This window comes from Leuresthes tenuis, unplaced genomic scaffold (assembly GCF_036924035.1).
Source record: "Leuresthes tenuis unplaced genomic scaffold, fLeuTen1.0.hap1 SCAF_3, whole genome shotgun sequence".
Taxonomy (NCBI): Eukaryota; Metazoa; Chordata; class Actinopteri; order Atheriniformes; family Atherinopsidae; genus Leuresthes; species Leuresthes tenuis.
This window is the reverse complement of record NW_027325357.1, coordinates 28,634,609-28,662,100: the sequence shown is the minus strand read 5'-3', so window position 1 is coordinate 28,662,100 and position 27,492 is coordinate 28,634,609. Positions and strand designations below refer to the sequence as shown.

General features: G+C 42.4%; 2 protein-coding genes across 6 annotated transcripts in view; one reads left to right on the top strand and one right to left on the bottom strand.

Annotated features, from left to right (window-relative positions):
- The window catches only part of LOC140303919 (EF-hand and coiled-coil domain-containing protein 1), a 169,377-nt gene that overhangs the window by 55,259 nt on the left and 86,626 nt on the right, over window positions 1–27,492 (bottom strand). The window lies entirely within an intron of this gene.
- Window positions 1–27,492, top strand: part of klhdc8a (kelch domain containing 8A) — a 57,848-nt gene that overhangs the window by 4,750 nt on the left and 25,606 nt on the right. For 2 of the 5 annotated variants that reach the window (XM_072382909.1, XM_072382910.1), the window contains 2 exons: window positions 25,036–25,446; window positions 25,570–25,780. In XM_072382909.1, coding sequence (XP_072239010.1) covers window positions 25,282–25,446; window positions 25,570–25,780 — 376 coding nt within the window. In that variant the 5' untranslated portion in view covers window positions 25,036–25,281. The other 3 variants (XM_072382908.1, XM_072382907.1, XM_072382906.1) reach the window with 3 other exon arrangements.

The following is a 27,492-nucleotide window of genomic DNA, read 5'->3' as shown; positions in this document are numbered from 1 at the left end:
GCCCAAATTAGCAACTGTTCTTAATTTCAGCTTAAACAAAACTCAGAGGACATAACTCGGTGTAGTCCACAGTTTATGGAGCCAGTGTGGGATGAAGACATTACAAAGTGAGTTATGTCAAGTAGCTCAAAACATTTTAGATATTTACAATGTTTGCAATATTGCAATGATAAATGACTAAATAGATAATTAAATAAATGAATTTGAGAAGAACATGTCAGCAGTCACTGTTAAAAAGCCTCATGGCTTTGGGGACAAAGGATATAGCAACTTGGGCCAAATGAGATTGTGCCTAAAAGACAACTCAGCGGCCTCCCAGCGGTCCAACTGCAGATGAGTGAGAGTAAGTGTTTGTGAATATATTTGCCGGTCCGTCAGTTTGGTGTGTGGTTTGAGGTGTTGATCGTATACTCTCACATATCATCACACTGTGCTCCAAGAATTATTACAGATCTAAAATAAGACAGACCCTGAGGAAGATGGGGCAGAGTGATGCCCAGCAGGTCACTCCACGGTTAGAAGAGAGGTGCACATTAATGGGGGGGGGGGGCTGTACTGTCTCTGTGTGTTTTTGACTAATGCATGTCGTTGACATTTCATTATGACCTCAGTAAATTTTGTCAGCTTGTGAAAAAGGACAAGATAAGCCAGACCTAAAGTAGCAGAGACAGGCAAACCATCTATTGAATATTTTAATGATCAAATATACTGTCCGACCGTCAGTAGAATTCTTAAGCTGTGCACTGATTCATACAATTGTTGGTCTACCTGAATAACTGAACCCTGTAAAGTCGGGAAAGTTATAATGTGTTTTAAAGTAAAATAAGACCATCAGTTTTAGTGAGATAAACACTCATTTGCTATTATCTCAGGAACATTGAATTGGAAATGGAAAGAGTGGAAATGCGTTTCTTCAAAGTAACCAGATGTGCACTTCCTTTGATGGCTTCGGTTACTTTTTTCGTTTCATGACACTGCAAACTTCATTCTGGTACAATAGATGTTTGTTTGGGGGGGGTTTCCTCCCTGTGCTGGCACCCTGCTGGTCAACTCGACAGGCTCCATACAAATAAATACAAGCGCTGCTTTTTGGCACACAGAGCTATTGTCACTGTGTTTCACATCTCTGTTCTCATCCGGATGTCTCATGTAAAGGGTGCATAAACCTATGAAGACAGCGCTCACTCTACCCTGAGCTGTAATGGTTAAAAGAGATGTGTTAAGCCCATTTTCACACGTTGACACAATTTCCTGAGGACTTAAAGAAATGTGTGGCCACACGCTTTGGTCAAAATACCAAAGAAACACCATGCCAACGCACTCCTCTCAACTCTGTCTGTACATAACGATTCATAGCCAGGGCTTTTATAGGAAGTTAGCAACTCAGCTCCCGTATCCTAACCCTAACCCTAACTCTAAATCCGACTATAGGACAGCACTGTGGGACCGGTGACTCAGGGCATCAGAGTCTTAAATGTTGCCCAGTCTTCTATGAGGACTAGCCTCAAAACACAACAGAACACTTTGCACCACACACGTGGTTACTCCAGTAACCAGAGGCCAAATCAAACTTCCAATTGGATTACTTCAAATTGCCACCTTCACAGGCTCACATCCGTTGACTTACTTAGAAGTCAATCCGTGGATGCAACGGGACCTAGACACCAGACCTCAAACCGAGTAAACCGACTTTAAATAAGCCTCGATCAGCTTTAGAACCTCACTCACCCAATTTTTAACAACAAGCAACCCTCGATCCCAGAAGGAAAACTCAGTAGAACCCCGGGACTATCCCGCTTGCTTTGAACCAACCAACAGAGACCAATCCACTTCTTCAAACTACAAGCAACAAACCAAGGAGGACGGGACAAAGACAACCCTTTGTCCGGTGATAACAAAACGGCCATTTTGTAACAAAGCCGCCATTTTAGATCCCGGAGACGCACCATTTCGGACACAAACTTCAACAAAGGCAACCCTTTGTTCACCATAAAACAGAAACCCAATAAAATAAAAACCGAAACCAGGGCAAGTTAAAAGATAAAACTTTTTTATCACCTAATCACCAAAACATTGGACACTGGACTAAACCCTGGAATTGATCAACCAGGGGGCCCCCACAAGGGAGAACGTATGGTGATAAACAGCTGAAACGTTCGCTGATCTTGTGGTACACCACTGATGAATTAGTCCTGAAATTGTACAAAAAGAGAACAACCTAGCTACCTGATAGTGTGGAAATACAACAGGCATCCCCACACTAACAGCGTTAAAAACACTCAAACCACAGGAAACAAAATAGAAAGCAAAACCAGACAGGGCCAGATCGAATACCAAAGATAGTCAGAACAAAGAAACAACAATGGAGCCAAACGACGTAGCTATATGGACAACAGTTCTATTCACAGAAGAAAAGGAAAAACCAGAAGGGATAATGGAGGAAATCAAATGGATCCCCAAAAAACAATTCTACTGGTTACTCAATCTGGCCACCGCAAAGGCGCAAAACAAGTTTCAACCAAAACAGAAAACCTTAGCCATAGCCAGGAAGGAAATCCAACTCCTCCGAACCAAAACAACACCCGAACAAAAACCCTCTGAAGAACATAACACCAGAAAACAGGGACACACCAGACACTTAGGAGAGACAACACCAGCAAACAGAAAGGGAATAGTTAGCACTGAAAAACAAGGTGGCCACGGCTTACCACTGCACACAGGACATGTTAACACAAAAACATACTCAAGGAGCTCCAAGACTCCAATACACACTGGACATAAACGAACAACACCAACAGAGGTAGCAACAACAACAGTAGTACAACCGAAAAGAGCAAAAACCCAACCAACAAACATAGAACAACACGGATCCGGAACTGAAACCAGAACACCACCAACGGAAGTCGGAATCAGTCTCAACATCCATGAGCACAATGGAAACAAAATGCAGAACTGGGACCTGCACCCAACCAAACCACACATCATTTTTGGAGACTCAAACCTGAAGAGATTACCAACAATCCGGAACAGTCAAATCCAGATTGACAGCTACCCTGGCGGAAATCTGACCCACGCAATAAACATTCTACGCAATAAGACCCCAACATCAGAGAATACAAAAAGAGTAATATTATCATTCGGTATCAACAACAAAGACTACAACGACCATGTCACTCTGAAAAAACTCATATCCCGATTTTGGTACACAGCTAAGAGGACCTTTCCATACGCGGATATCTACTTCCAGACCTTGAACTTCTCGGAACATCTGACAGACAGACAAAAACTAAACCTCAGAATGTTTAACAACTTCCTGAAGGAAATCATACCCACAAATAACCTAATACCCCCACTCCCACAGAAGAAGGCTGAAACAACAGCCGACCACATACACTGGTCTCCCATAACGGGCCAACTTATGTGGGACCTTTGGAGGGAATATTTAAACTAATGTCCTCATATGAATTAACTCCCCCAACCCCCAATCCACTGGATAAGGCAGTAATAAACCTATCCACATTTAATTTATTTGACCAACACAGGCACTTACTCAGCAAGGGACTCTCCTTTGTACCCACGATGACCAAAATCCAAAACGTACGTGAATCATGCAAACTACACGTACAACAATACCACCGCAAACTTAAATTGTCCACTTTTTTTAAGGACAGAACCCAAAAGAGAAAACCAACCCCATTCCGATCACCCTCCACTTGGGAACCAGCCCCGGCAGATACACTACCAACAGTACTGGAATTGATCGATCAAGACAGACAAACACTCAACAAAATCAAAATGGAACCTGAACCACAAAACCTAACAAAGGAGGAGGAAAAAGCATTAAAGGAACTACGTCAGACGCATTCAATCATCATCAAACCCGCAGACAAGGGCTCTAGCGTAGTGATCATGGACAAAACGGATTACAAACAGGAAACCCTGAGACAACTGAACGACCCACAGTACTACCGCCCCCTATCAGAACCAATCTATCCACAAACAGCCAAAAAAATATCCACAATCCTTACAAAAATGGAAAAAGAAAAGTACCTGACCAAAGCCCAAATGCGATATCTACTAGGAGAACCTCCCCACAGACCACGGTACTTCTACCTGCTCCCCAAAATACACAAGGAACCGGAGAAATGGACAGTGCCGCACAAAATACCGGCAGGACGACCGATAGTGTCCGACTGCGGTAGTGAATCCTACGGGACAGCGCAACTACTGGACTACCATCTCAACCCCCTCTCAAACCACCATGAAAGCTACATAAAAGACACACAGGACTTCCTACAGAAAATCACCAGTCTCCGCCTGGAACCAAACTGCATGTTATTTACTGCGGACGTAGAAAGCCTCTACACAAATATAGAAACGGAAAAGGGCATGCAAGCCATTACAGAATGCCTCCAATCCAACCCAGACCCACTCCGGCCAGACGCGGAGATCATGGAACTCCTCAGGATCAACCTGGAGTGTAATGACTTCTGTTTTGACGACAAATGGTACCTCCAAATCAAAGGAACAGCCATGGGAAAGAGATTCTCCCCCGCCTACGCAAACATCTACATGGCCAAATGGGAAAAGGACGCATTCAAGAAATGTAACAAACTCCCACAGGCCTACTACCGCTACCTGGACGACATATGTGGAATCTGGAACCACTCCCAAACGGACTTTGAACACTTCATCGACACTCTTAACCAACACCACCCATCAATCAGAATAAAACCAGCCACCAGCTACCAGGAGATCCACTTCCTGGACACAACCACGTACAAGGGCCCGAACTTCCATCTAACGGGAAAGCTGGACCACAAACTGTACATAAAACCCACGGACACACACGCTCTACTACACCGCGAAAGCTTCCACCCAAAACACACTTTCTCAGGGATCATCAAATCCCAGTTAATCCGATACACACGAATCTGCTCCCAGGAAACAGACAAGGAAATGGCCATCAAGACACTATTCAAGGCCCTCAAACACAGGAATTACACACGACGATTCCTCAGGACAATAAAAAATAATCAAAACAAACCAAACCGAACAGAAGAAACAGAACAGGACCAGAACCAACAAATAGTACCACTCACAGGATACTTCTCAAGCTACACATTAAAAGCCCACCGACAACTGAAAAACAACTTACAGCAAAAACAGGAAATACAACCACAACTGCGGAACCTGAAGATCATCTCGGCTTTCAAAAGAAACCCCAGTCTCCAGGACCTCTTAGTAAGATCCAAATTCACCTCAAACTGAAGGAAGGAGACGGACAACAAACCCAGGGCGGAAACAACCATCAGAAGCACCAGAACCAACAAGAGATGGCCAATTCAACCCAACATCACACACGGAACCAAAAATGCGATCTATCTGATCTGGTGTACCATCTGCCGGAAACAATACATAGACGAAACAGGGAACTCCCTGACCACCCGTCTACATGCACACAAACACAACATCCGAAAAAACTGGAAATCAGAAACACCCATCGTACAACACTTCCAACAACATGGGATCGAAAACCTAAGGGCCAAACCCATACAACACAACCCCACATGGACACAAACAGAGAGGAGAAAACAGGAACGCAAATGGATCCACCGCATGTAATGCAAATTCCCAGATGGAATAAATATAAGGATGGAAGCTTAGAAGAAACATCCCAAACACCACAGGAACAAACGCAACCAGGAACACCCGAAAGAAACAAACACAACTTGGAAGACAAATATTGCCCAGAAACCAAAACAAACCACAGGACCGGAGGGGAGCTCAAGATTCTTCAAGGGACGCTTGATGTTTTTGTATTATCCTATGTGGGACATTATATATCTTCTGCATCTTATACTACACTTTGTATGATATTCCATATTTGCTTATTAGTATCTCTGATACTAAGTTTTTCATGATATTCTACACTCTGTATGTATAACTTTATGAAATTCACCCATTGTTACCAACATGACATTAATAAAAAATGTTTGACAAATCAACTCTGCTCTAGATTATTAACTTCCCTCATATTGATTATTTCTTACCCCAAATTTAACCATCGACTCCCCACTTGTATGCCCTTCCCTTCCATCTGCACTTACCCTAAGGTCACAAGACCATAGCCCCAACCTTAAGTTCCCCTCCCCCTACTCCAACCTAACCCCAAAATTAGTTTTCATAATTCTAATTATACCCCTAAAAACCAACTTGTCACCCACCATTTGTATGCCCTCCCCTCCCATTTACCCTTACCCTAAGGTCACAGGACCATAGCCCTAACCTTAAGTTCCCCTCCCCCCATTCTACCCCAACCTCAAAATCAATTTTCATAATTTGAATCATTCTCCCAAAAAAATTAATTTTCTTCACCCTAAATGTACCACCTACTCACCATTTTTATGCCCCCCCCCTTCCATCTACCCTTACCCTAAGGTCACATGACCTTAGCCCTAACCTTAAGTTCCCCTCCCACCACTCTACCCTAACCCCAAAATTAAGTTTCATAATTCTAATCATTCTCCCTAAAAATAAATTTTTTTAACCCTAAAATTGTACCACCTACCCACCAATTCCATGCCCTCCCCCTCCATCTACCCTTACCCTAAGGTCACAGGACCAAAGCCCTAACCTTAAGTTCCCCTCCCACCACTCTACCCTAACCCCAAAATTAATTTTCATAATTCTAATCATTCTCCCTAAAAATTAATTTTTTTTTAACCCTAAAATTGTACCACCTACCCACCAATTCCATGCCTTCCCCCTCCATCTACCCTTACCCTAAGGTCACAGGACCACAGCCCTAACCATAAGTCCTTCCCCTGGCACCACCACGAATTAATTTTCATAAGTTTCATAATTTTTTTTTATCCTAAAATTGATCATTTGGGCATCTCTATGCCCTCCCCTGCCATCCACCCTTACCCTAAGGTCACAGGACTACAGCCCTAACACCTAAGTCTCCCAGAATTATTTCTTTTACACTGCCTACCTCTTTTCTGTCCATCCTCTCTCTCCTCCTCTAAACCCCCCCACACACACTTCCTCCACATACACAAACCAAGGGCCTCGAGCCCACTGCATACAGTACACACTCAAACACTTGCACCACCCACCTCAAGGGAAATTCAATTTCCTATAGCACCCGCAGCACACCAGAACTCAAAAACACAACCCATCCTCTCTCTCTCTCTCTCTCTCTCTCTCTCTCTCTCTCTCTCTCTCTCTCCCCCTCGCTCCCCCCCCCCCTCTCCACATACACAAACCAAGGGCCTCGAGCCCACTGCATACAGGACACACTCAAACACTTGCACCACTCACCTCAAGGGAAATTCAATTTCCTATCGCACCCGCAGCACACCACAATTCTAAAACATAACCCATCCTCTCTCTCTCTCTCTACTTCTTCCCCCCCCCCCCCCCCCCCCTAGCAGCACATAACACACACCATAAGGACCCTGAGTCTGTTGCACCCACATTGCTACACAGCTCAAATTGCACGGAGTTTCCCAGGGTCTCCTGAGTCACTCCAAGACCATGTCACTACACGCAGCAGCTCCCAGCCAGATCACGAGTTGAGCGTGCACCCCCTTGGTTTCTACACCAAACTCCATGGTAACCAGCTGGTTGCGTAGGAGGGAGACCACTGAGTAAAAACTCTCAAGCCTAAACAGGACCCGAAACACACTGAAAAGTAGACCGACGCCCAAGGCATTTTATCGGCTTTTTGGAACCTGTGACAGCCCTATTGTACATAGCAGTACAGTGGACACATGTTATTCACAGATATCATTACTGAAAACATGTGACAGCTCTTAAATGTAAATGTTCCACAGTGATATAAGGTTAAAGTTTCCATTGTGCAGATTTCGGTTAGTTTTTGTGCAGAGGGGCAATAAAGCAGTTTGAGGCAATTTCCTTCAGGGGTTGTAATTGATGCACTGCGAGGGAATTGTTTTTGTAACAAGAACAACTTCTTCTCTTTGTGCAAAGACTTTTAGTGGAGGGCAGGAGATGTGCGTTGCTAAAATTCAATACATGGCTTTGAATTCTTGGTTGCTCAGCAGATCCAAAAATAGTTCAGACTGGCTCAGCTAGAAAGAATAGCAACAACCCTAACAAGTGTAATTTCTTTAGGTCAGTTGACTGAGTTTGGAGAGTAAAAATGGCCGGCTTGTGCTCAACACACTGTGTGCTAAATAATTAGTATGCAGTGCAAGAGCTAGTGACCCAAAGGGACTGATACTGTTTGTGTTTATGGTGCCTGGCAAAGTGAACGTTTCAGACGAGCAGCCTGGTCACCGTGTATCTGTAGGACATGGAGATGAAAGCCAGCCTGCTTGCTGTGTTAAAGGCCCAGAATACACTGTGCAGAATGCCTGCTGTTTTTTAATGCACATTTACACACACACGCACAGAGAAACAGAGACGGACAGTCGCTGTGTTCTATTGGTATGAGCATAAACACGCGTCCGAAAGCCTTCACCAACACGCTCTCTTTGAAGAGTTGTTGCTTAAGAGAAATGAAAAATGTCCTCAATTTACACAAATGCTCTCGCTGAAAGTCAGCCACTCAAATCTTTAAAGGGTAGTAGTGTCGTAAACACACACAAATACTCACACATAAAAGCATGGTGCACTGAAGGAACCATTTGGGAGTTATTTCCAATTCTGCTGACAGTAGATAGGTTTTACTATTCGCTCTCACTATCACATAGTAATTACTTATAAGGCCACAGGGATTATGATGTTCCCAACTCCCCTCTGTAATAGAGCTTGTGCTTCATATAACCCTTTAGCTTTGCTCCACAGTCTTTATCACCCCCCTTAATTGAGCTGTCCCTCCCGCTCATTATCCCTCCACATAATATCCTCCATCCATTAACTTAGCCTACTTCTCCTGCTCCTCAGCATTACTTCCCCTCCTCATCCTGCCTCTCCTCCATCTTCCCTGTCTTTCCCCGGTGCTTTTCCCCCCTCTGCTCTTTTCTTCACTCAAGCCTTCACAGCAGTGCCACACTGGATCAGCTCAGCCTAATATGACTTCTGCACAGCAGTAAATGAAAGGGAGCAGAACCACAATGCCCAAAGTATACGAGCGTCTGAGGGGGAAGTGCTTACAATGCAGTGCAGTAGTAACTGAATATGCGCAACCCTTATGTAATCAGGCATGTTCTGCGACGCATGCACACCATATCAAAGCCCACATAAGGCTTTATTGTCTCAGCTCTGCCAATGTTTGCCGTTTTTTAAGTGCCTGCATCTATTTCTGTCTTGTCTCCATGGCTCCTGGTGCTGCAACATGCAAAATGCAGCCATGTACACTGATTAGCTGCTGTGGCTTCTGCTGAATCTGACTCTCTGATGAAAACTCATTTAAATGTTTGTGCATAAGAGCTTCACAGAGGTGTTGGCGTGGGGTCTGGCAACCCATCTAGGATGTACCCCGCCAGCTGGGAAACGCTCCCATATAATTAATGGAATGAAAAGCTGAAATATAATTAATGGAATGAAAAACAATCTCTACATGCATACGATGCTTGGGGGTAGATTTACTAATGCTTTGCACCTAGCTGAAACACTCTCTGGGCTTTAAAAAGTCACTTCTTTATTATTCATTAAAAAGGGACAATGAGAAGTTAACATCTGAAAGGCAAAGATATGGGAAGCAAATTATTTAAATGAATCAGTGTTGGTGGAGATCTAGCAGCTTGCTGTTAGCTCACCTTAGCTCACCTTAGCTCTTGAAAAGCTAAATAAGCTTAGAGATGGAGAGTTTTCCAAACTGGCACTTTTTTTTTTTTGCTCTGTTGCATTGTGAACAAGATAGCTTTTCACCCCTCACTTTTAGACCAAAATTATATGTCATTTAGACATTTGGCAAAATCATCTTTTCTCCATCTTTTCAACTGAATCAAACTGAAGCTGGGTGGGTAAGGTTAGGTTTATTACCTTAACTGCAGTTTAATCTAAGACCAGGAGATTTTTTTTCCCTCCTTCACTTAAGAACTTTTTATACTGGCTGAAAGGGTTAGTTTTAAATGGGCTGACTGTTACATGAAACCCGGAGCAGGAGAGAGAATAGCCTTTCTATTCTTTTCCCCTTTAACGTGACGACACACTTGAGTTGCTACAGTGACAGTGTTCTCACTTTTACAGCATCTGCTAGCTGAACCCGCACACACACAGGGCCACACACACTCAAATAAAAGACACACAAAGACGCAGAAGGGTAGCCACGGGAGGGAGGGGGACAGAGTGAGCTGTTTGCCTTTTAAAGGCTGATAAGAGAAACACCAACTGCTCCACAACAGCCTCGGCCAACAATCAGCCACAACTGATTTAGTCTCAGCTCTCTCATTATGGAATCTGGACTCTGCAAAGCCAGATTACATCTGTTAATGCGCTTCATCAGCACCAATACAGACAGAAGGACAGCTGTGCAAGTGTATTTGCCACTTCAATCTTGTGTAAAATATGTAAATGGCAACATTCATAGTGAGGTGGCCAGCAGCAGCAGCACGGTTACAAGAAGCCCCGATGACAGCAGCAAGTAATATTGCTGCTCCTGAGGTAGGGGCACCATTATTAAGCCTGACTGCAGTCTCTTTGTCTTTAGAGGCCGTTTTTATTAATACCAGCACACGGTGTGTTTTTCTGTGAAATGGAAATAAGATTAGCAGGGAGAGTAGCCAGTTGCCCTCCGGAAGCTGAGGGATGCTGTCTCTCTTCTCAGCCCATTGATTCAGAGTCCAGCTGAAATTCAGAGGAGAGTCTTGGTTGAACAACTCCGTGCAGCCCACAGACCTTCAGACTTGAGCTTTCTGCTCTGCTCTGTCAACGCAGCACATTCGCCTAATCCTGTAAGGACTGTTGGATCAGTTAGAGCGGGGCAGCCAGGTAAACCAGAGCCTCATGTAATCTTCAGGCTGACCGCCGGCTCGAAGTCTGCAGCTGCGAGTGAGAACGAGATATTGCTTTAACTGGCCGAGAGAAGCTGAGCTGTGGATCTGTCAGGCAGAGAGGCTGAATATTGTGCCATATGTTCACATTCAGAAGAACAGCTCTTGCACCTCGAGCTATTACTGCCAAGAGACGGTGTAAATGTCACGTACAGTATCATGTGTTAGGCTAAAGCAAAGTACCGAAATAGGCCGTCTGTCCTGAAAATTTAACTCTCTTTGTTGGGGTCTTTGTAAACTGCACCCTTCAGACATCACATGGCAATGAAACAATAAACGTGTTTACAAGGACAGTGGGCCATTTAAATGGCCAACTTGAGCTGTTACTGTGGCTCAAGTCAACCATGCCTTTAACTGTGCTGAGTGGGGAGTTTACTTCTTTAGCCTGAGTCTGAGCTTCTTTGTGAGTTCAGCTGTGGTGGCTCTCACAACCAGTTCTGCTTCATTTCAATCCAAATTAGGGGGCTTCTGACACCAAAATCTTCTTACGAATATTCTTTAAGTAGCGAGCTTTTAAGTGTGTTCAAACGCTGAACGTTGCTGGTTTCATCAAAGCTACCAAAGTGAGAACTACAGAAGGTGTCTGTTGCCGCATGTAAATCTTCCGTCGGTGTCACAGAACATTTGGAGAAGGATGAAGCGCTCCCACAACATTCAGCACCTTGTGTGTAAGAGCATGCGGAAAGAGAGGTGTTGAGTTGGCGAGTAATTATTTCGAGAAAGGAGGAGTTCTTCCTGTTCTTTCGGCGGCTGCAACAGTAACTGATCTGAGAAATAATTTTGCTGTGGAACCTTTAATTATTGACCCCTGCTGTCACAGCAGACACCCCTGTGAGGTGTTTCATGAATTTGAGCGATTTTGAATAGAATCTAATGCCTCATGCTTTATAAAACAACACTGCAGCCGTGTGAAATAACAGGATATTACATTGGTACTGTGGCTTGATTGAACTTAACAATGCTGTATTAATTGCGAAAGGGGAATGATATATGAGGAGATTTATTGTGGGGAGCCATTGTGTGAGGCTGTTGTGATGAGCAGCGATGATCCCCTGTGCCAGTCCTTATTGCAACTGTTAAGAGGAAGTCTCTGATTGCAGATACCCAACATCGAGTCTAGCTTTTAACCATGTAAAACAAAAGGGATAAATGGTGATTCAGTCACATGTTAAACATTTGTCACATTTATGTCAGCAAATACGTTTGAAAATGGCTTTGACATATTGATACTGTCAAGCCTGTAAGTTTACCATGAGATCATCTCACTGGAAGTGAATGTGTTGAAGAAAATGAAAGTAGTAAAATACTTAAAAAAATATATATATATCGACATCGTTTACTCAGCAGTCGACAGCACTAAATAGGAAACATGGTATCTTGTCTTTTCTGTGTTGCCTCACTTGCTCCTCAGGTTAAACAGATCTGTATCCACGGCGCTGAGTTTATTCTGATGACGCTTCTGGCTTGTGCTGAAGTTTACCCGATAAGGCTTGTTTGAGCCAAAAAAGGACAAAACACTGCCGATCGTATCATACAGCGAGCTGGGAAACTGCCGGTGGACCAACGCAGCATTGTTAAAACCAGACTGCTGTGAAATGCTGTTAGTGTGATAAAGTTTCTCTGCTTGCACACACACACACACACACACCCGTGGAATTGTGCACGTACACGAACAGGCTCTGACAGATTTTGGCAATTTTTAGTTGTGTACTGAAGTCAGTTACAGACTGCAGCACAGATGCGCAATTTGAATAGTGCAGACCAATCAGATACAAGTCAATGAACGATCCAATGCTGAACTGCACGCACACACACACAAACAGAAACCGAGAGCAGAATAGAGTCACTCGTAAAACCAAATAAATAAATCAAATTTTTTTGTTCACATTCAGCTATTTTTCCGGATGTGGGAAGTTCCGGAAGTCTTTGCTCAAATCACAGCCCGACCTGTGACAGAGTTGAAAGGAGGATTGAGGGGAGACTCAGAGAAGATGGTTTCAAACCACAGTAGCTTTTAAAGACTGCTGCTGGATTTCAGGCCGTTGCTGTGCTAACCGAGATGCTGATCTTTTTCATCGTGAATTCAAACCTTAGTCTGTTTTTGAGTAGCATGATAAGCATTCATACAGATTATTTTTGTGCTATATGCCAGATTTTATCATGAAGATTATCTTCAAAACAAGCAGAAGCCAAAATTGGTTTATTCAGCTTCGTCACAGGAGCTGCACAATATTGGCACTTGTTTTAGCATCAGTTTGCTTTCTTCATACTCAGATCACCTTATCACTAACAACAGTGCAAACAGCTTTTTATATATATCATGATGCAATTCTTTGCAGAAATAAACACCCCTTTGGCATTTTTCCTATTTTGTTGCCTTGTGTTTGGGAAATACAATGAATTTTAAGGCGGGTGGGGGGTTCTCCATTTGGATCGACACAACATACGTACCATTTGAAGGTTCAAGTCTCTTTAGGTATGTCTTTACAAGTTTGGCACATGTAGCCTTTGGGATTTAGGCCCATCACTCAAACTGGAAGAGTTCTGTTGGTGATCATACTCAGTTGGACTGAAGTCTGGGCTTTGGCAAGAGCATCCTAAGACATGTAAACACTTACCCTTCAGACCAATTAAGTGTTACTTTAGCATTTGTTGTCGTTCTGAAAGTTGAACCTCCGCCAGCTCTCAATTCTTTGAAAGGCTGAAACTGTTGCAGTTTGTTGACAGAGGCAGAACCCTTGAACAGAGACAGACTATTGAAGACTGATATTTAAAGTGTTTATTCACATAGTCAATCAAGTTGACCTTGCTGAAACAGAACCTTGTTGAGGATGTACTCCACACGGAAGGAAGCGGTAATGACTGCAGGGAAAGAAGGCGACGGATGAGTTTCCAGGTGAGTGTTCTTAGTGAAAGAACTGGGTTTACTGACCGGGGAGGGTTTTCCTGAAGAGCATGGGTTAACAAAATTCCAGAGAAGACATTGCAGGCATTGCAGAGTGGCAAGGCAACAGGTGAGTGACTCAAAGCTGACTCATGACAGGAGGAGATTCCTCAGAGGGAGCTTTGGGCTGCTCAGATCCAGACAAAATCCAAACAGGTGCAAAATACTGGAGACAGGCAGAGGAGGAAAAACAGATATATCTCACAATTAATCTTCACAGAATACGAGACTCAAACTATTGGCCGTAAAATACAGCATGAAAGCAGACGAACTGGCAGCGACTGAAGAGCAGACCGAGGCTTATAATGAGGAGGACATTAGTAAAGCCACAGTTGAGCTGAATAAGCCATCAAGGTAGGAGCAGGAGGAAAAAAACAAAAGTGCAGGAAAAGCCACAGATTCTAACAGGTTTTCCTCAAGAATCTGCATGTACTTAGCTCCATCCATCATTCTATCACTTTTTCCCAAGCCATCCTGATGAAAAACATCCCCACAGTATGATGCTGCCACCCCCATGCTTCAGTGTGGGAATGATAATCTTGGGGGGGATGATGCACCGTTTTCCATGAAGTTCCACTTCAGCCTAAATCTTTCTTGCACATCATTGGGGAGTGTCCCAGATTAATTTTGGTGAACACCAAATGGTAAATGGACTTGTATAGCGCTTTTCTAGTCTAACTGACCACTCAAAGCGCTTCACTACATGCCGCATTCACCCCACTCACACACACTCACACAGCACGTCTTAAGATTCATAACTACGTGCTTTTCTAATCATTCATACACACATTCATACCCCCAATGATACACTGGGGGGGGCAACGTGGGGTTCAGTGTCTTGCCCAAGGACGCTTCGACATGTATCCTGGGGAAGCCAGAGTCGAACCACCGACCTTCCGATTGGTGGGCGACTGCTCTTCCTCCTGAGCTTTTTGTTTTTTTCTTTAAACAATTCCTGTTTTCTGGCCCTAGCCGCTCTTGCATTAAAGCCAGTTTTTTTTTGTCTTTTAGAATGCAAGGATTTTTTTTCCTTTTTATTAATTTGGACACTTTTGTGTAGGTCCATTACATGAAACCACTAATCAAAATACATTCCAGGCTGTAAGACAAAAAAACACCAACAAAAAAATATTTTAGGGAGTGCATACTTTCACGTGGCACTATATACACACACAGATTTCCCCCAAAAATCTCAAAAAGCTTTCTGTGTGCTGTTTCAAGCTTTTTCCATGTTCTCTGAGACAGACCCCTTCTGTCTGGAAACCACCTACATATTTCACTTAAACATTCATTTCAATATAAAACTGTAATCTCCGAGCTAACATTAACATCACATTTTTCCTGCTTTAATGAGCCTGTCACTCCCATGTAACTGCAGGCCTTAAACAGATACCTGACTGTAGGCTAATCTTCTGACGTATAGGACTGCCTATACAGATCACGTTAGACTAGGTTGTCATGTGACTGTTGTCACTGGTTGCTGTGGTTACAACCTAGATGCGTGTGTGTGTGTATGTATGTTTGAATAAAAGCTGCTTTCTTAATCTATATACCAACATCATCTTGTCACAGTGATACTGACATCATCAGTTGCTGAAAGAAGAGACTGATGTGCTGTACCCAGCCATGTTTGAGCATTAATGGTAAGCTACCAACTCTCCGTTTGTTTTCTGTTGTGATTAATGCACATAGATTGAGGAGCAGGCTGACTGTGCTGTTGGACCTCATGTATTCTGTTTTGTTAAACAAAAATATGTCGTTTGTGTTTATTGTGGTTTTTTGTAAGCTCTCAATTAAACCTCTGTGTGGACCAAACCTCCTCACGCAGATCAATTGGGAAGGAGAGTATTTGTTCACTTCTAAATTAGCTTATTTGCAGTATATATTGTGGTGTTAAAAGAGTGGATTAACTACAAAATATTATAGCAGATATCAGGACAATCATGAGACCGAAATTGATGCGGGGTGACATATCAAAACTTATTCATGCTGAATGTGATGTTGAGTCTTAGGCAGAATGCCACCATGTTCCCCTTTCACATTGTTGGAGTGCACGATCACAGACTTTCAGATAGAGTTCTTTCTCTGTGTTTGATGGGCTTCACACCAACTGCATAGTGTGTGTTGGTGATGCAGAATGTATGACTTCCTTTTTGGTTCCAATGTTAACTGAATACAGCATGGACACCCACTGCTTGACACACACATCTCACAATCAGTTTGAGGGGTGATTTGGCCACGTACCATCTGTTTTTCGTGTGTGAGGGAAACTTCGGGGAAGCAGATCTCAGCAAAAGCATCTAGCACAGCTCATATCATCACAAATACACCTGTCATTGCCCATGTTTCATAGCCTACAGTGTATAGGAAATATGTCATAGACTTTGAAGATATTGATTGTGATATAAAATCTGTTGTGATGACAGTTTTCTTGTCATTTTGGCAACTGCGTGTTGTTAACGGTGGAGTTTGTGGTTATATGACTAGGACTACTATATTTACAACAGAAACCTAATATAGGATATAATTGTGTTGGTATATTGACAGAAATAATGGCAAATTTTTTTGGTATCATCAATACCAATCATCAAGGGTTAAATGTCATGTGATGCTAGCTAGTTGCAGCGGCTCAATTCTTCGTTTTTCACTTTTTCTTAACATATCGACCATGAGTTACACTACAATTTATGTATTTATAGCCATTAGCACAGATAAAAGACTCTGCAAACTAGGGTTGTCTTATTTTCTTAAAAAGTCAAACACACATCCGTGTGAATCTGGGGAACTATGAATGTCAGTATCCCATTGGAATACAGCTTCATATCACAGACTGTACAGACAGATCCATCATACCGTTAGAAGTACTTTGCCTTGTGATCCAGCAGAGGGCGCTCTGTTATCAGCTTGAAACTAATGGATGCACCGTTGACATCTCCCCTTTTCCACCAAATCAGTTCCAGGGCTGGTTCGGGGCCAGTGCTGGTGCTGGTTCACAAGTCGTTCAACTTGCGAACCAGCTGAGAACCAGTTTGCTTTTCCATAGCTCTCGGTGCTAAGGGGAGCCACGTCATTACATCACTGTATACATCCGTTACGTCGCTGTGTTTGCATACACATTGGCGCAAACATCGAAGCAACAACAACACGGAGAAGAAGAAGAAGCAGCAACAACAATAATAATAATGACTTCGTGTTTGTACAGCTGCTGCTTCGGGGTTTACGGTGCTTCATTGGGATCAGAAAACAGCAGATCCAGTATGTTTGTGTTGATAGACAGGTTTTGAGTAGATGGCGATTACGTTCTAGTAGACAAGTCATAAGCTAATAACGTTTTGACTCTTACTTACACTGAATATGAGATGGTTATGTTAGCCTTTGTTATGAGCTAATGTTAGCCGCCGTTATGTCCCTGCTGGAATCGTCACAAATTCACAAACATATTGGGCTACTGGCGATTTCTAAGCAAAGAGCTGGTGCTACCCTGGAACCATTTTTTCTGACCCAGAGCTAGAACTTTGTCAGTGGAAACATTAAACCCGGTTCCAAACTAAGCACTGGCCCCAAACCAGCCCTGGAACTGATTTGGTGGAAAAGGGGTATCAGTAAAATAAGCTAATGCTACGTTTGCTTAGTTGCATGACACCAAATAATCTGAGAGATGGTGTCTGTGTTTTGGATTGTACACCATGACTACAAATCTGCAGACTACATGTTAAGTTGTTCACCAAGTGGAGCAGCAGAAGAACCGCATATATCCAAGTCAACATTGGGTGTTCAACGTCATCTGACTGCCTGCTATTAGACACAGTCAGCTACAGAAGTTCCATTATCATTATAAATCTGCCATCATCAAAAGGACGTGAAGATGTTTATTACATTCTAGTACATTTGAAATATTGCATTTTTTATTTCACATTTGGAGCAGTTTAGCACAGCTGGTGAGAAGCTGACATCTGTCTAAACTGCAGAGTTAAAATCTATTTTAAGGCTTAGATATCACAATGGCAGTCATCAAGAGAAAATAATACCTTAATGAGCACAGTAACTGCTAACATCTGTACTGACTTACTCTTGACATGAGGAACATTGAACTTGTTGCTGAACACTGCAGACATACCCAACAGTCAGTTATCGGCTTGGTGTATGAAGGGCTTAAAGCCTTTAGAACAGTTGGCCAAGTCACTTGAGGAGGCAGTACAGCGACAGAGGCAATGGAGACTGACAGAATAGCACTGGGCACATTAATGAATGTTGGGAGGGTGTAAATCTGTCCTGAAAAAAAGCTCTAACCCTGATCGGCCCAGTAACTATGCATGAACAGTTCAAACTGACGATTCTTCTTGTGACATTATTCAAGGACCACAAAACAGAAATGTATGTGATATGTTGCAGGGCTTCCCATCCATCACAGATCTAGCCATGGTACACACCAACCAGTTTGTTTGTTGTGCTCAATACAGAAAACTTAGAATAAATTATTTTTATTACCTTATTCCGTTAATTTTTTTTGTCACATCATGACAGATGAGTAATGGGGAAACCTAGAATGTGTGAAATTCAGTCAGATTCCCTTACGTGTGCCTCTTCAGAAGAATAATGTTGCGTTTCTTCCCTGCAGGATTGATTCTGCATTGATTAATAAGGGATAAACTAACACGGCACTGCAGATGGAGGCAGTTTAGTCATCTCAAATATTCCAGTTTGTTGTATCAAATGTTATTACTGGCAGGATTTGTGCCTTGGCTTCAGGTCAGCTTTTGCAATCTTAGTATTTGCATATTCATGGATCTGCTGTCTATGAGCGAAACGACTGGGTTTAGATGTTCCCCCAGCGCAACCTGTTTAGCGTGATTGATGTATATTGTCATTCAAACTCAGATGAAGGTTGAAAAGATACTTATCAAAAAAACACAATGTGACATTACCAAACACTTCATTATGTCGCATTTACAGGATGAGGCTTTCACTGGCCTTACATTTAGAGACAGTCGCTGCACAGAGTGAGCAGAGGGCGGGTAGCTACACAACCTAATTAAAAGTTTCAAGTTGGAGGCCCGCTGATTGTAAATGACTTGAGATGATGCTGGTGGGCTTAATGTTGATCTCAAGCTGCTCAAGCAGTTAATTAAAAAAAAAAAAAAAAAAAGATACGGCAAACTAAATTGGTTACAGATTGCAATTAATGCGTTCTGTGAGACGGGCTGGGCGAGAACTACCCTGCCTCGTTAGCAAGCGCTCGCCTGCTGGGGTCAGCCTATAGGAAAGCACCCGCTTTGTTTTTCATAAAGCATTATTAACAGCAAACCAAGCGATAAGCAATCGTGTGCAAAAGATGTAAAAGGGAAAAAAAGAGGAAGAAAAAACAAAAGCTGTGCCTCTTGAAGAAAAACCCAACTGTTGCTATAGCAACCTATCCGTGCACATTAACATAGGGGAGTTTTTTTTCAAAGGACAGTCCTTTTTATCTTCACGCTCCATCCTCCTCTGTCGGTGAGTTGATCAAAGGTGTGACAGGTAGAGAGAGAACAGCAATAAAAGCGGACAGAAACAGACGGGGGGGCATGTGGTCAGAAAGATATGTGAAGGATAAACTGCTGAGAGACGGTTGAATAACAATAGTCGCAATTTTACTTAAACCTTTCTTTTCTGTGAGTTCAAAACCCGCCTGACTCTGGCAGTATTAGTGTTGTCACCCCAACCTGTGGGACACAGAGGGTTGTGATACCAGCTGGATTGAAGGTGATGTAGTCTGTGGTGTAGTCAGAATTAGCCTCGCAGCGCATCGTGGGTTTATTCTGGATGCTTCCTCTCACATCAGGGAAGAGACTTCCACCCTGATTCCATGCTGAAATCCACAAAGGAGACGTTGGTTGCCTGCAGGAAGCTCCCAAGGAGAGACACAGGAAAAAAAACAAAACAAGAAAAACATCACAACAAGGAAGTAAACTAGTACACGAGAGATGCCAGATCAGTTCAATTCCACTGGGCTACAACTGCTTCATGTGACGTCATGAAAGTATACAAGAGGAAAAGATTCAGATTCAGTTTCTCAAAGGCAAAGTGATGTCGTAGAAAAGGGGAAAGGTGGGTGACAGTTTTACAAGGTCTTCTATAAGAAGCATGTCAGTTTATGTCACGGACTGCATTATGCGACAGAACAATTCAGAATGAGCACTAAGCAATTAGCGTTATTCTCGCATGGATGGCAGAGTCTAATGAGACACATATTAACCTGCCGTACCTGTTTAAGATGGAGATTAAACAAACGTAACAAAACGAATTACGTTTCACTGATGTAAGAAGGAAAATTATGCATGTCATCAGAGGAGGTTCAACATAGGATGCTGCAAGTCAAATCTGATTTGTCACATATTTGTATTGCTTTATTGTTGATTAGATAACTTATATTACAGATATATCCTCAGACAGCGCAATGGTGCTTTTTCTATTTTATTGTACCGCAACCTGTCATTTAATGTTTTGGAATTTTATATCATAGACCTAAAAAAAAAATACAAATTAGTGTGCTGAAAATAATTGGGTTTAGTTCAGACCGGATCCAGAAACGAGCTGAGGCGATCGGGTAGAGGTAAGTGGCTTATTCTCAATGATTGTTGTCCTTGACATGAGTCTGAAACCTGAGTCCGTCCAAAAATGAGGAAGGCGAGGATAGATCTGTGGCAGCACTATAACACTGACTGAACTTCTCTGGTGGGTTCTAGGGCTGTCATGACAGCAGTGGCAACTCCAGCTGAAGCAGGACACTCCGTGTGGCTCGGTGTAGCAGGTAAACTGGCCTATAGCTCCAGTCGCAGCTGGACTTTCTAAAGCGCGGCAGAACAAAAACAAACAGAAGTTCTGTTAAACTTTAAAGGCACCAAGAACTTGACTTAACAGCCAACTTTAATTTGGCCAGAGTTGTACCACACAGGCTGACCTGGAGGCTTAGAAGACTGGAGCTTAAAGAATCCGAGAGCAGGAGTCTACCACAGGTGAGTAGAATTAGCAATCAGCACAGCAGCAGCTACCACCATGCCCAGCAGGAAGTCCATGAATAGAAAGGAAGTTACCAAAACTGAAGCATAACAAAAACACAAACCCTGACAGAAACAAATATTGTAAGAAAATAAAAATAATAGAAAACAGAAAACTAGTGCTTGTATAAGTATTTACTATTTTGCTTTGAGGCCCTAAATCATGATCTGATGCAGTCAGTTATCTTCTGAAGCCTCATCATTAGTTCAGTTCAGACCACCTGTGTGAAACCTACGTGTCACATGATCTCAGTATATCCACACTTGTTGTAAAAGACCAGAGAATCTGCCAGTATTTCATGATGAAGTGGACTGCACCATCATTGCCGCTCGCTTGACTTCCACAAAAAAAAAGAAAAACAGAGCTTCCTTAAAAGTTTACATATGCATAGTAATTTATATTATTATGTAAGTGATTTAAGATATTAAGTTACCTTTGAACAATGCTCAAAACTTTACAACCACTTTAATATTTTTAGGAAAGCTAGCTTTTGCTGACATTAAAACTAGCCAAGAAGCTAATCTAATATTTGTTTGCTAGCTTAACTGCGCATCTTTCAATAGATGTTAACACTGGCTAAATTATTGCAACAGGAATATCAGAGCAAAACATGGAGTGTGTTCACATGAAATGCAGCTTGTACCATCACTAAACAAAGGGCACAATGAAGACCAACAGGTTAGGCACAAGTCCTAGATAAATACAGATTCAGGCTGGGTTATGATATATATACAACTCTAATAAGCCTTTGAAATACTTACCTGAAAATTCAAGTAACCTAGCACCACAACCATCCTGCCAAGGAAGAGCAAACCACTAAAACTCATGTACCAGGCAAGAGGGGTATTTATCACAGAAGTAACTATGAGAACAAACTGTTTCAACTCTGTCAAGAGGAGCACTTGAGGCCCTACACTCTTCAACGGTGAAACTAAAATTGCATCTTTGGTCAAGAAGGAAATTGTTGCATGTAGGTCTATCCTATCACCTCCCATCAGCACCATCCAACACCAGCCCTACTCTGCAGAATGGTAGTGGCAGCATCATGCTGTGGGTATGCTTTTCATCCGAAGAACCCAGGAACAATTTATCAGAATTAAATGAATGATGGATGGTGCTGAATATCGGCACATTGTTGAGGAAAACCTGTTTTGATCTTAAAAAGAACTGGGGCTGGGAGTGTGCTGTTTCAGTAATACCAAAGTAATTCCAATGTCTCGGAATGGCCCAGTCAAAGCTGAGACATTAATCCAACTGAGAATCTGTGGAGACATTAAAGATTTGTCTACACCAGCAACAGCCATCAAGCTTGTAGGAGCTGAAGTGGTTGCATCTTGAGGAAAAAGAAAGCTTACATTCCAGTACCTAGATGTACATGTATGTAATTGTTTTCCTACATGACGAGGACAAAAATCTGACTGCACACCAACTTATGGGGACTCCCTGTAAACATGGGCACAGAAAGGAGATTTTTGTTATGGTAAAGACTTGGTTTTAGAGTCAGGGTTAGTGTCACGTTTTGATTATGTTTTGTCTTGTTTTCAGGTTTCTTGGTTTATTTCTGTCATGTTTTTTCCCGTCACATTGAGTTTCACTCAAGTCACCTGTTTCTGTTCCACAGCTGCGGCTCATCACTAATCACCTCCCCACAGTACTTAGTTTCCATGTTACCTCATGTCATGGCAGAATCCTCACCTTACCTTTCATGTCCAAGTCTTGTTTGTCCACGTTTGTCAGGTCAGGTCAGGTCAGGTTTTGCCTCTTGGTTTATTTTATAGTCTTTGTTTCATAACCACAGTTCTAAGTTTTTGATATCCGGCTCAGCCGCGTTTCTGTTCTTGCCTTGTTTTTTGGAATAAGCCTTGTCTTTTTGAAGTTCTGCATCTGGGTCCTCGCTTAAACACCACATACACTGATAGTTAGGTTGCAGTTATGGGTCAAAGGTTAGGCATTCTGTTGCGATGTTTAAAGTAAGGATAAGGTTGACATACTGCGTTGAACAACAAGGAAAAAAAATCACAGAAATCTGTTTTAATTCTAGATGTGTAGATTGTAGGAGGCTACAAAACAGACAAAATAATGAGGGAGGTAAATGTATTCACAAAATACCATGAACAGATGTGATACATATACAGATATTACTTTGAATTGAGCTTTTAATTTGCAGAACTTGAAGTGAGCATCTGTTCAGTGAAATAAACTTTGGTGTTTAGATTCTCATTTGTATTCCTCGCCGCGCTGTTATCATGTAACACGGTTAATTGGGGTCACAGAGATATGTCGCATATGAGGAAACATATGACGTGTGCATGATTGCATTTAGTGACCTTTTTTTTTGCATGTCATCTCTCTCACTCTAATCTTATTTTCTAACCATTCTGGTGTTCGCTGTCAAGTAAATGTCAATAAAAAAAAAGAGGAAAAGCAAGTGTAAAGGTAAAAGCTAGCATTATTTGTGAAATGTGAGTGTGCTTATACTTTCAGAGGCTCCACAAAATTGATTCCAGGTTTAGTGAAAACTAGAGCGTGAAGATGATTAGAAATACCTGGAAATACCAACTGGACTCACAAGCCATTAAAAACAGATTGTTTGCTTAATTAAGAACTAAGTGAAAAGACCTTGAAAAGAGGTTCTCAAATATAATTCCTAGTTGGATCATGAACAAAGCATGAAACTGATGTCTTTTCTTGACTGACAGAAAACCCACATCAGCCTCCTGAGTGCATCCCAGCTGAATTACATGCTGTTCATTTCAGCTATGGAAGGATTAGGATCTGTCTCTCAGGTACAGACACTGAAATCCATATTAAAAAGGGAGACTGAAACAAACATCACCAGGTGAGACACACAAGGTGTACTCTGGTGTATCTACAGGTCATCCCCATAGCTTGTCATGCATGTATAGTTCAGTGACCGTCTACCGAGCAGCGGAGGAAAAAAGAACAAGTTCATGGGCACTTTTAAACTCACACATTGAAGGAGTTTCTTCGGGAAAAGAATGGATTGAAATCATTAGCCACTCATTTGAGGATCACTTTCAACACTTTGCCAAGTTTGAAGTAGATTGGACATGTTCAATACAAAGACAAAACAAAAACAAAAGAAAGGCAAATTCTCTCGTTTGCAGAAGATGAATGGAAAATACAGACCAGCTCGGGCTCCACAGCACTCAGCAACAGTCTTGAGCAACCCCTTCATTACGTTATATATTTCCTTGAAAGTGGAAAATAGGTTTAGCTGTTATGGAAACATGTACAAAGATAAATGGAAATGCGGTGCAAGACAAAAATGGAATTTTTACAGTTCTAACAAGTTTGAAAGTCAGTATTTGGTCTGAGCACCTTTATTCTTCAACACAGACTGAACCCTTTCAGACAAGATTTTAGACAAGTACTCTTCAGGAATAGTTCTCTAGTTTGGATGTTGGCTGCCTTTCTTTCCAGTCTCTGTCAAGATCCCACACTGCTTCAATGAGGTTGAGGTCTCTTGGGAGGATTCATTCCTCCATTATCACTGATTTTCAGTCCAGTTCTTGTGTCATTTGGCATACCCCAGCCTTTTCTTCCTGTGTTCCTTCCATTCTTCTGCTTATCTCAATATGTTTGCTTCTCCAAATGCAGTGAAGAGTACAGCTCTTGTCCTTGCAATGTGCTGAACTGGAAGTAGAAAGTCCATAAAATGGGGACACTAGATTAATGCACAAGCACCTGAAACTAGAGTTCAAGTACACCCTAATCTTCTCTCAGGATAGATAGATAGATAGATAGATAGATAGATAGATAGATAGATAGATAGATAGATAGATAGATAGATAGATAGATAGATAGATAGATAGATAGATAGATAGATAGATAGATAGATAGATAGATAGATAGATAGATAGATAGATAGATAGATAGATAGATAGATAGATAGATAGATAGATAGATAGATAGATAGATAGATAGATAGATAGATAGATAGATAGATAGATAGATAGATAGATGGAGCTGAAAATGCACACATTGCACACTTGAACTGAATCACAGCCTCACATTGTGCTAAAATGTATGTTGATCCAGTCTTACCTGATGCTGTATCTTTCCCAGGACCCAGCGTGAGGTGGCGAGCCGTCCACAGAAGATAGGGCTTCCTCCTGGCCTTTAACTGATCTGACACTCCCACTGCTTACCTCAACTTCACCTTTCAAACGCAGAGCCACCTCCTCACACTGGGGACCTGACCCTACATTCCCAGCCCTCCACACCTCCATCTTCTCAGCCTTCTTAATTCACCGTAAAGCTCCCCGCTCCACCCCCAAACACTTGGTGAGTCTAACCGAAGCTGCCGAGGCCATGGCAGTGCCGAATGCCAACGAGTTTCACTGGCAGAGCCTGGCACGCCTTCCTAGCGGTCGTGTTTATCACACTCTCGCTGAGGTGGGGGGGCAGATGTACATGCTGGGGGGCTGCGATGCTGCAGGGAGACCTTGCCCTGCCTTGGAGCTCTATTCCCCTGAGGTATGTAACTAATGAAACCTGCTGAATCCCAACAACTCACACTCCATGCACTGTTTGCCTCTGTAGAATTGCAGGGCATGACCTGCACTTGTTCATGGAAGTTCTTCTACTTTCTCTTTGCAGGGGGATCGGTGGATAAGCTTGCCCCAGATGCCGACCCCTCGTGCCGGGGCTGCGGTGGGAGTGCTTGGAAAGCAAATCCTAGCGGTGGGAGGAGTAGGTGAGGACCAGAGCCCTCTTAAGGTGGTGGAGATGTACAACTCAGAAGAGGGGAGATGGCGGAAAAGGAGCGCTCTGCGAGAAGCACTGATGGGTGTATCCATCACTGTGAAAGGTATGGATTGTGACATACTTACTGTTAACATTTGCCAAACAGCAGCACAGGATTAATAAACTGTAACTTCCTGCAGAGAAACACCTCCTCGGGTACATTAGAATAAGGAAAACATGTCCACAGTTGCTGCTTAGTATTTTGTTGAGGAGCTCCCTTAATCGTATCAAATTTCATGTACTTGTTAGCATCACAGCCCACTTGTGTAGATATACAATATTATTAACAACACATTAAAGCAGCATCAGTGATGGGAAACTATTTTAAGACTTCCATCTACTGTGATATCTCTGTGAGCACCGTTAACAAGCCTCTCCTGGCAGTATATTGTTCAAGCACCCACCTGTGAACTCGTTCCTCCAGCTCTGGCCATCTTGCTTTCAGCCTGCAATCAGCTTTCTTTGTTTTCTTCATTGCAGTAAAATTAATCTCTGCTTTTCGCCAGTCCCTCACAAGTTCCTCACTCACTCCAAGCTTTCCTTCTGCTGCTGCTCGATTACTGTTTTTGGCTATATATTTTACTATTCTCTTTTTTTTTCCTCAGTTGTCTTTTCAGTTTATATTTTCAGTGGTACAGGAGCAGCATATAGAGTGTCCTCTCGTGGCTATAGACAGCAATGTTTTCACTACTTGGTTCATATCAGTCAGTATGAATTAACATTTAAAAATATTTTAAATTTAAATATATTTTGACATATAAGTCGCACCGGACTATAAGTCGCAGGACCAGCCAAACAACGAAAAAAAGTGTGACTCATACTCCGGAAAATATGGTAATCATTTTCTGTATGATGTTATCAGTCTCTCACATTGTTGTGGAGGAATTTTGGTCCACTCTTCTTTACAGCATTACTTCAGTTCATTGAGGTTTGCAGCATTTATTTATGCACAGCTCTCTTAAGGTCCCACCACAGCATTTCAGTCAGGCTGAGGTCTGGAATTTGACTGGACCATTGCAACACCTTGATTCTTATCTTTTTCAGACATTCTGTTGTAGATTTGTTGCTGTGTTTGGATCATTGTCCTGTTGATGACCCAGTTTCAGCCAAGCTTTAGCTGTCGGACAAATGACCTCACATCTGACTATAGAGTACTTTGGTATACAGAGGACTTCATGGTGGACTGCAAGGTTTCCAGGTCCTGTTGCAGCAGAACAAGCCCACACCATCAGCCCTCCACCACCGTGGTTGACAGTTGGTGTGAGGTCTTTGCTCTGCCATGTTTCTTTTTAAAGAGACAAGGCTTTCTCCTGCAAACTGTCCAAATAAGTGAAAGTTGTTTAGTATTTTTCTTATTGTGCTGTCATGAACATTAACATTTAACATGCTAACTGAGGCCTGTAGAGTCTTAGGTTTTTTACAGTTTCTCTATACAATGCACAGTCTGAGATTGTGGCAAACTTACTGGAACCTCCACTCCTGGGAAGATTTTCTTAAATATTTTCCACTTGTGAATGATTTATAATAATGATGATGTTCTGTGTCTGGTTTTCACCAAACAAGGTGCTGTGCGTTAAACATCTCTACTTTGGTCTGTTCTCTTTGTTCTGGTACAACTTAACCAACTGCCTTGTTCCAGCTGCCCTGTTCTTTTTAGAGAGAAGAGACCCTTTCAAACATGCTTGTTCATTTTTCCTGGCGTTGTAGTGAACTTGTTGGGACATCCACTCTTGGGAAGATTGACAACTGTCTTGAATGTTTTCCACTTGTGAAAAA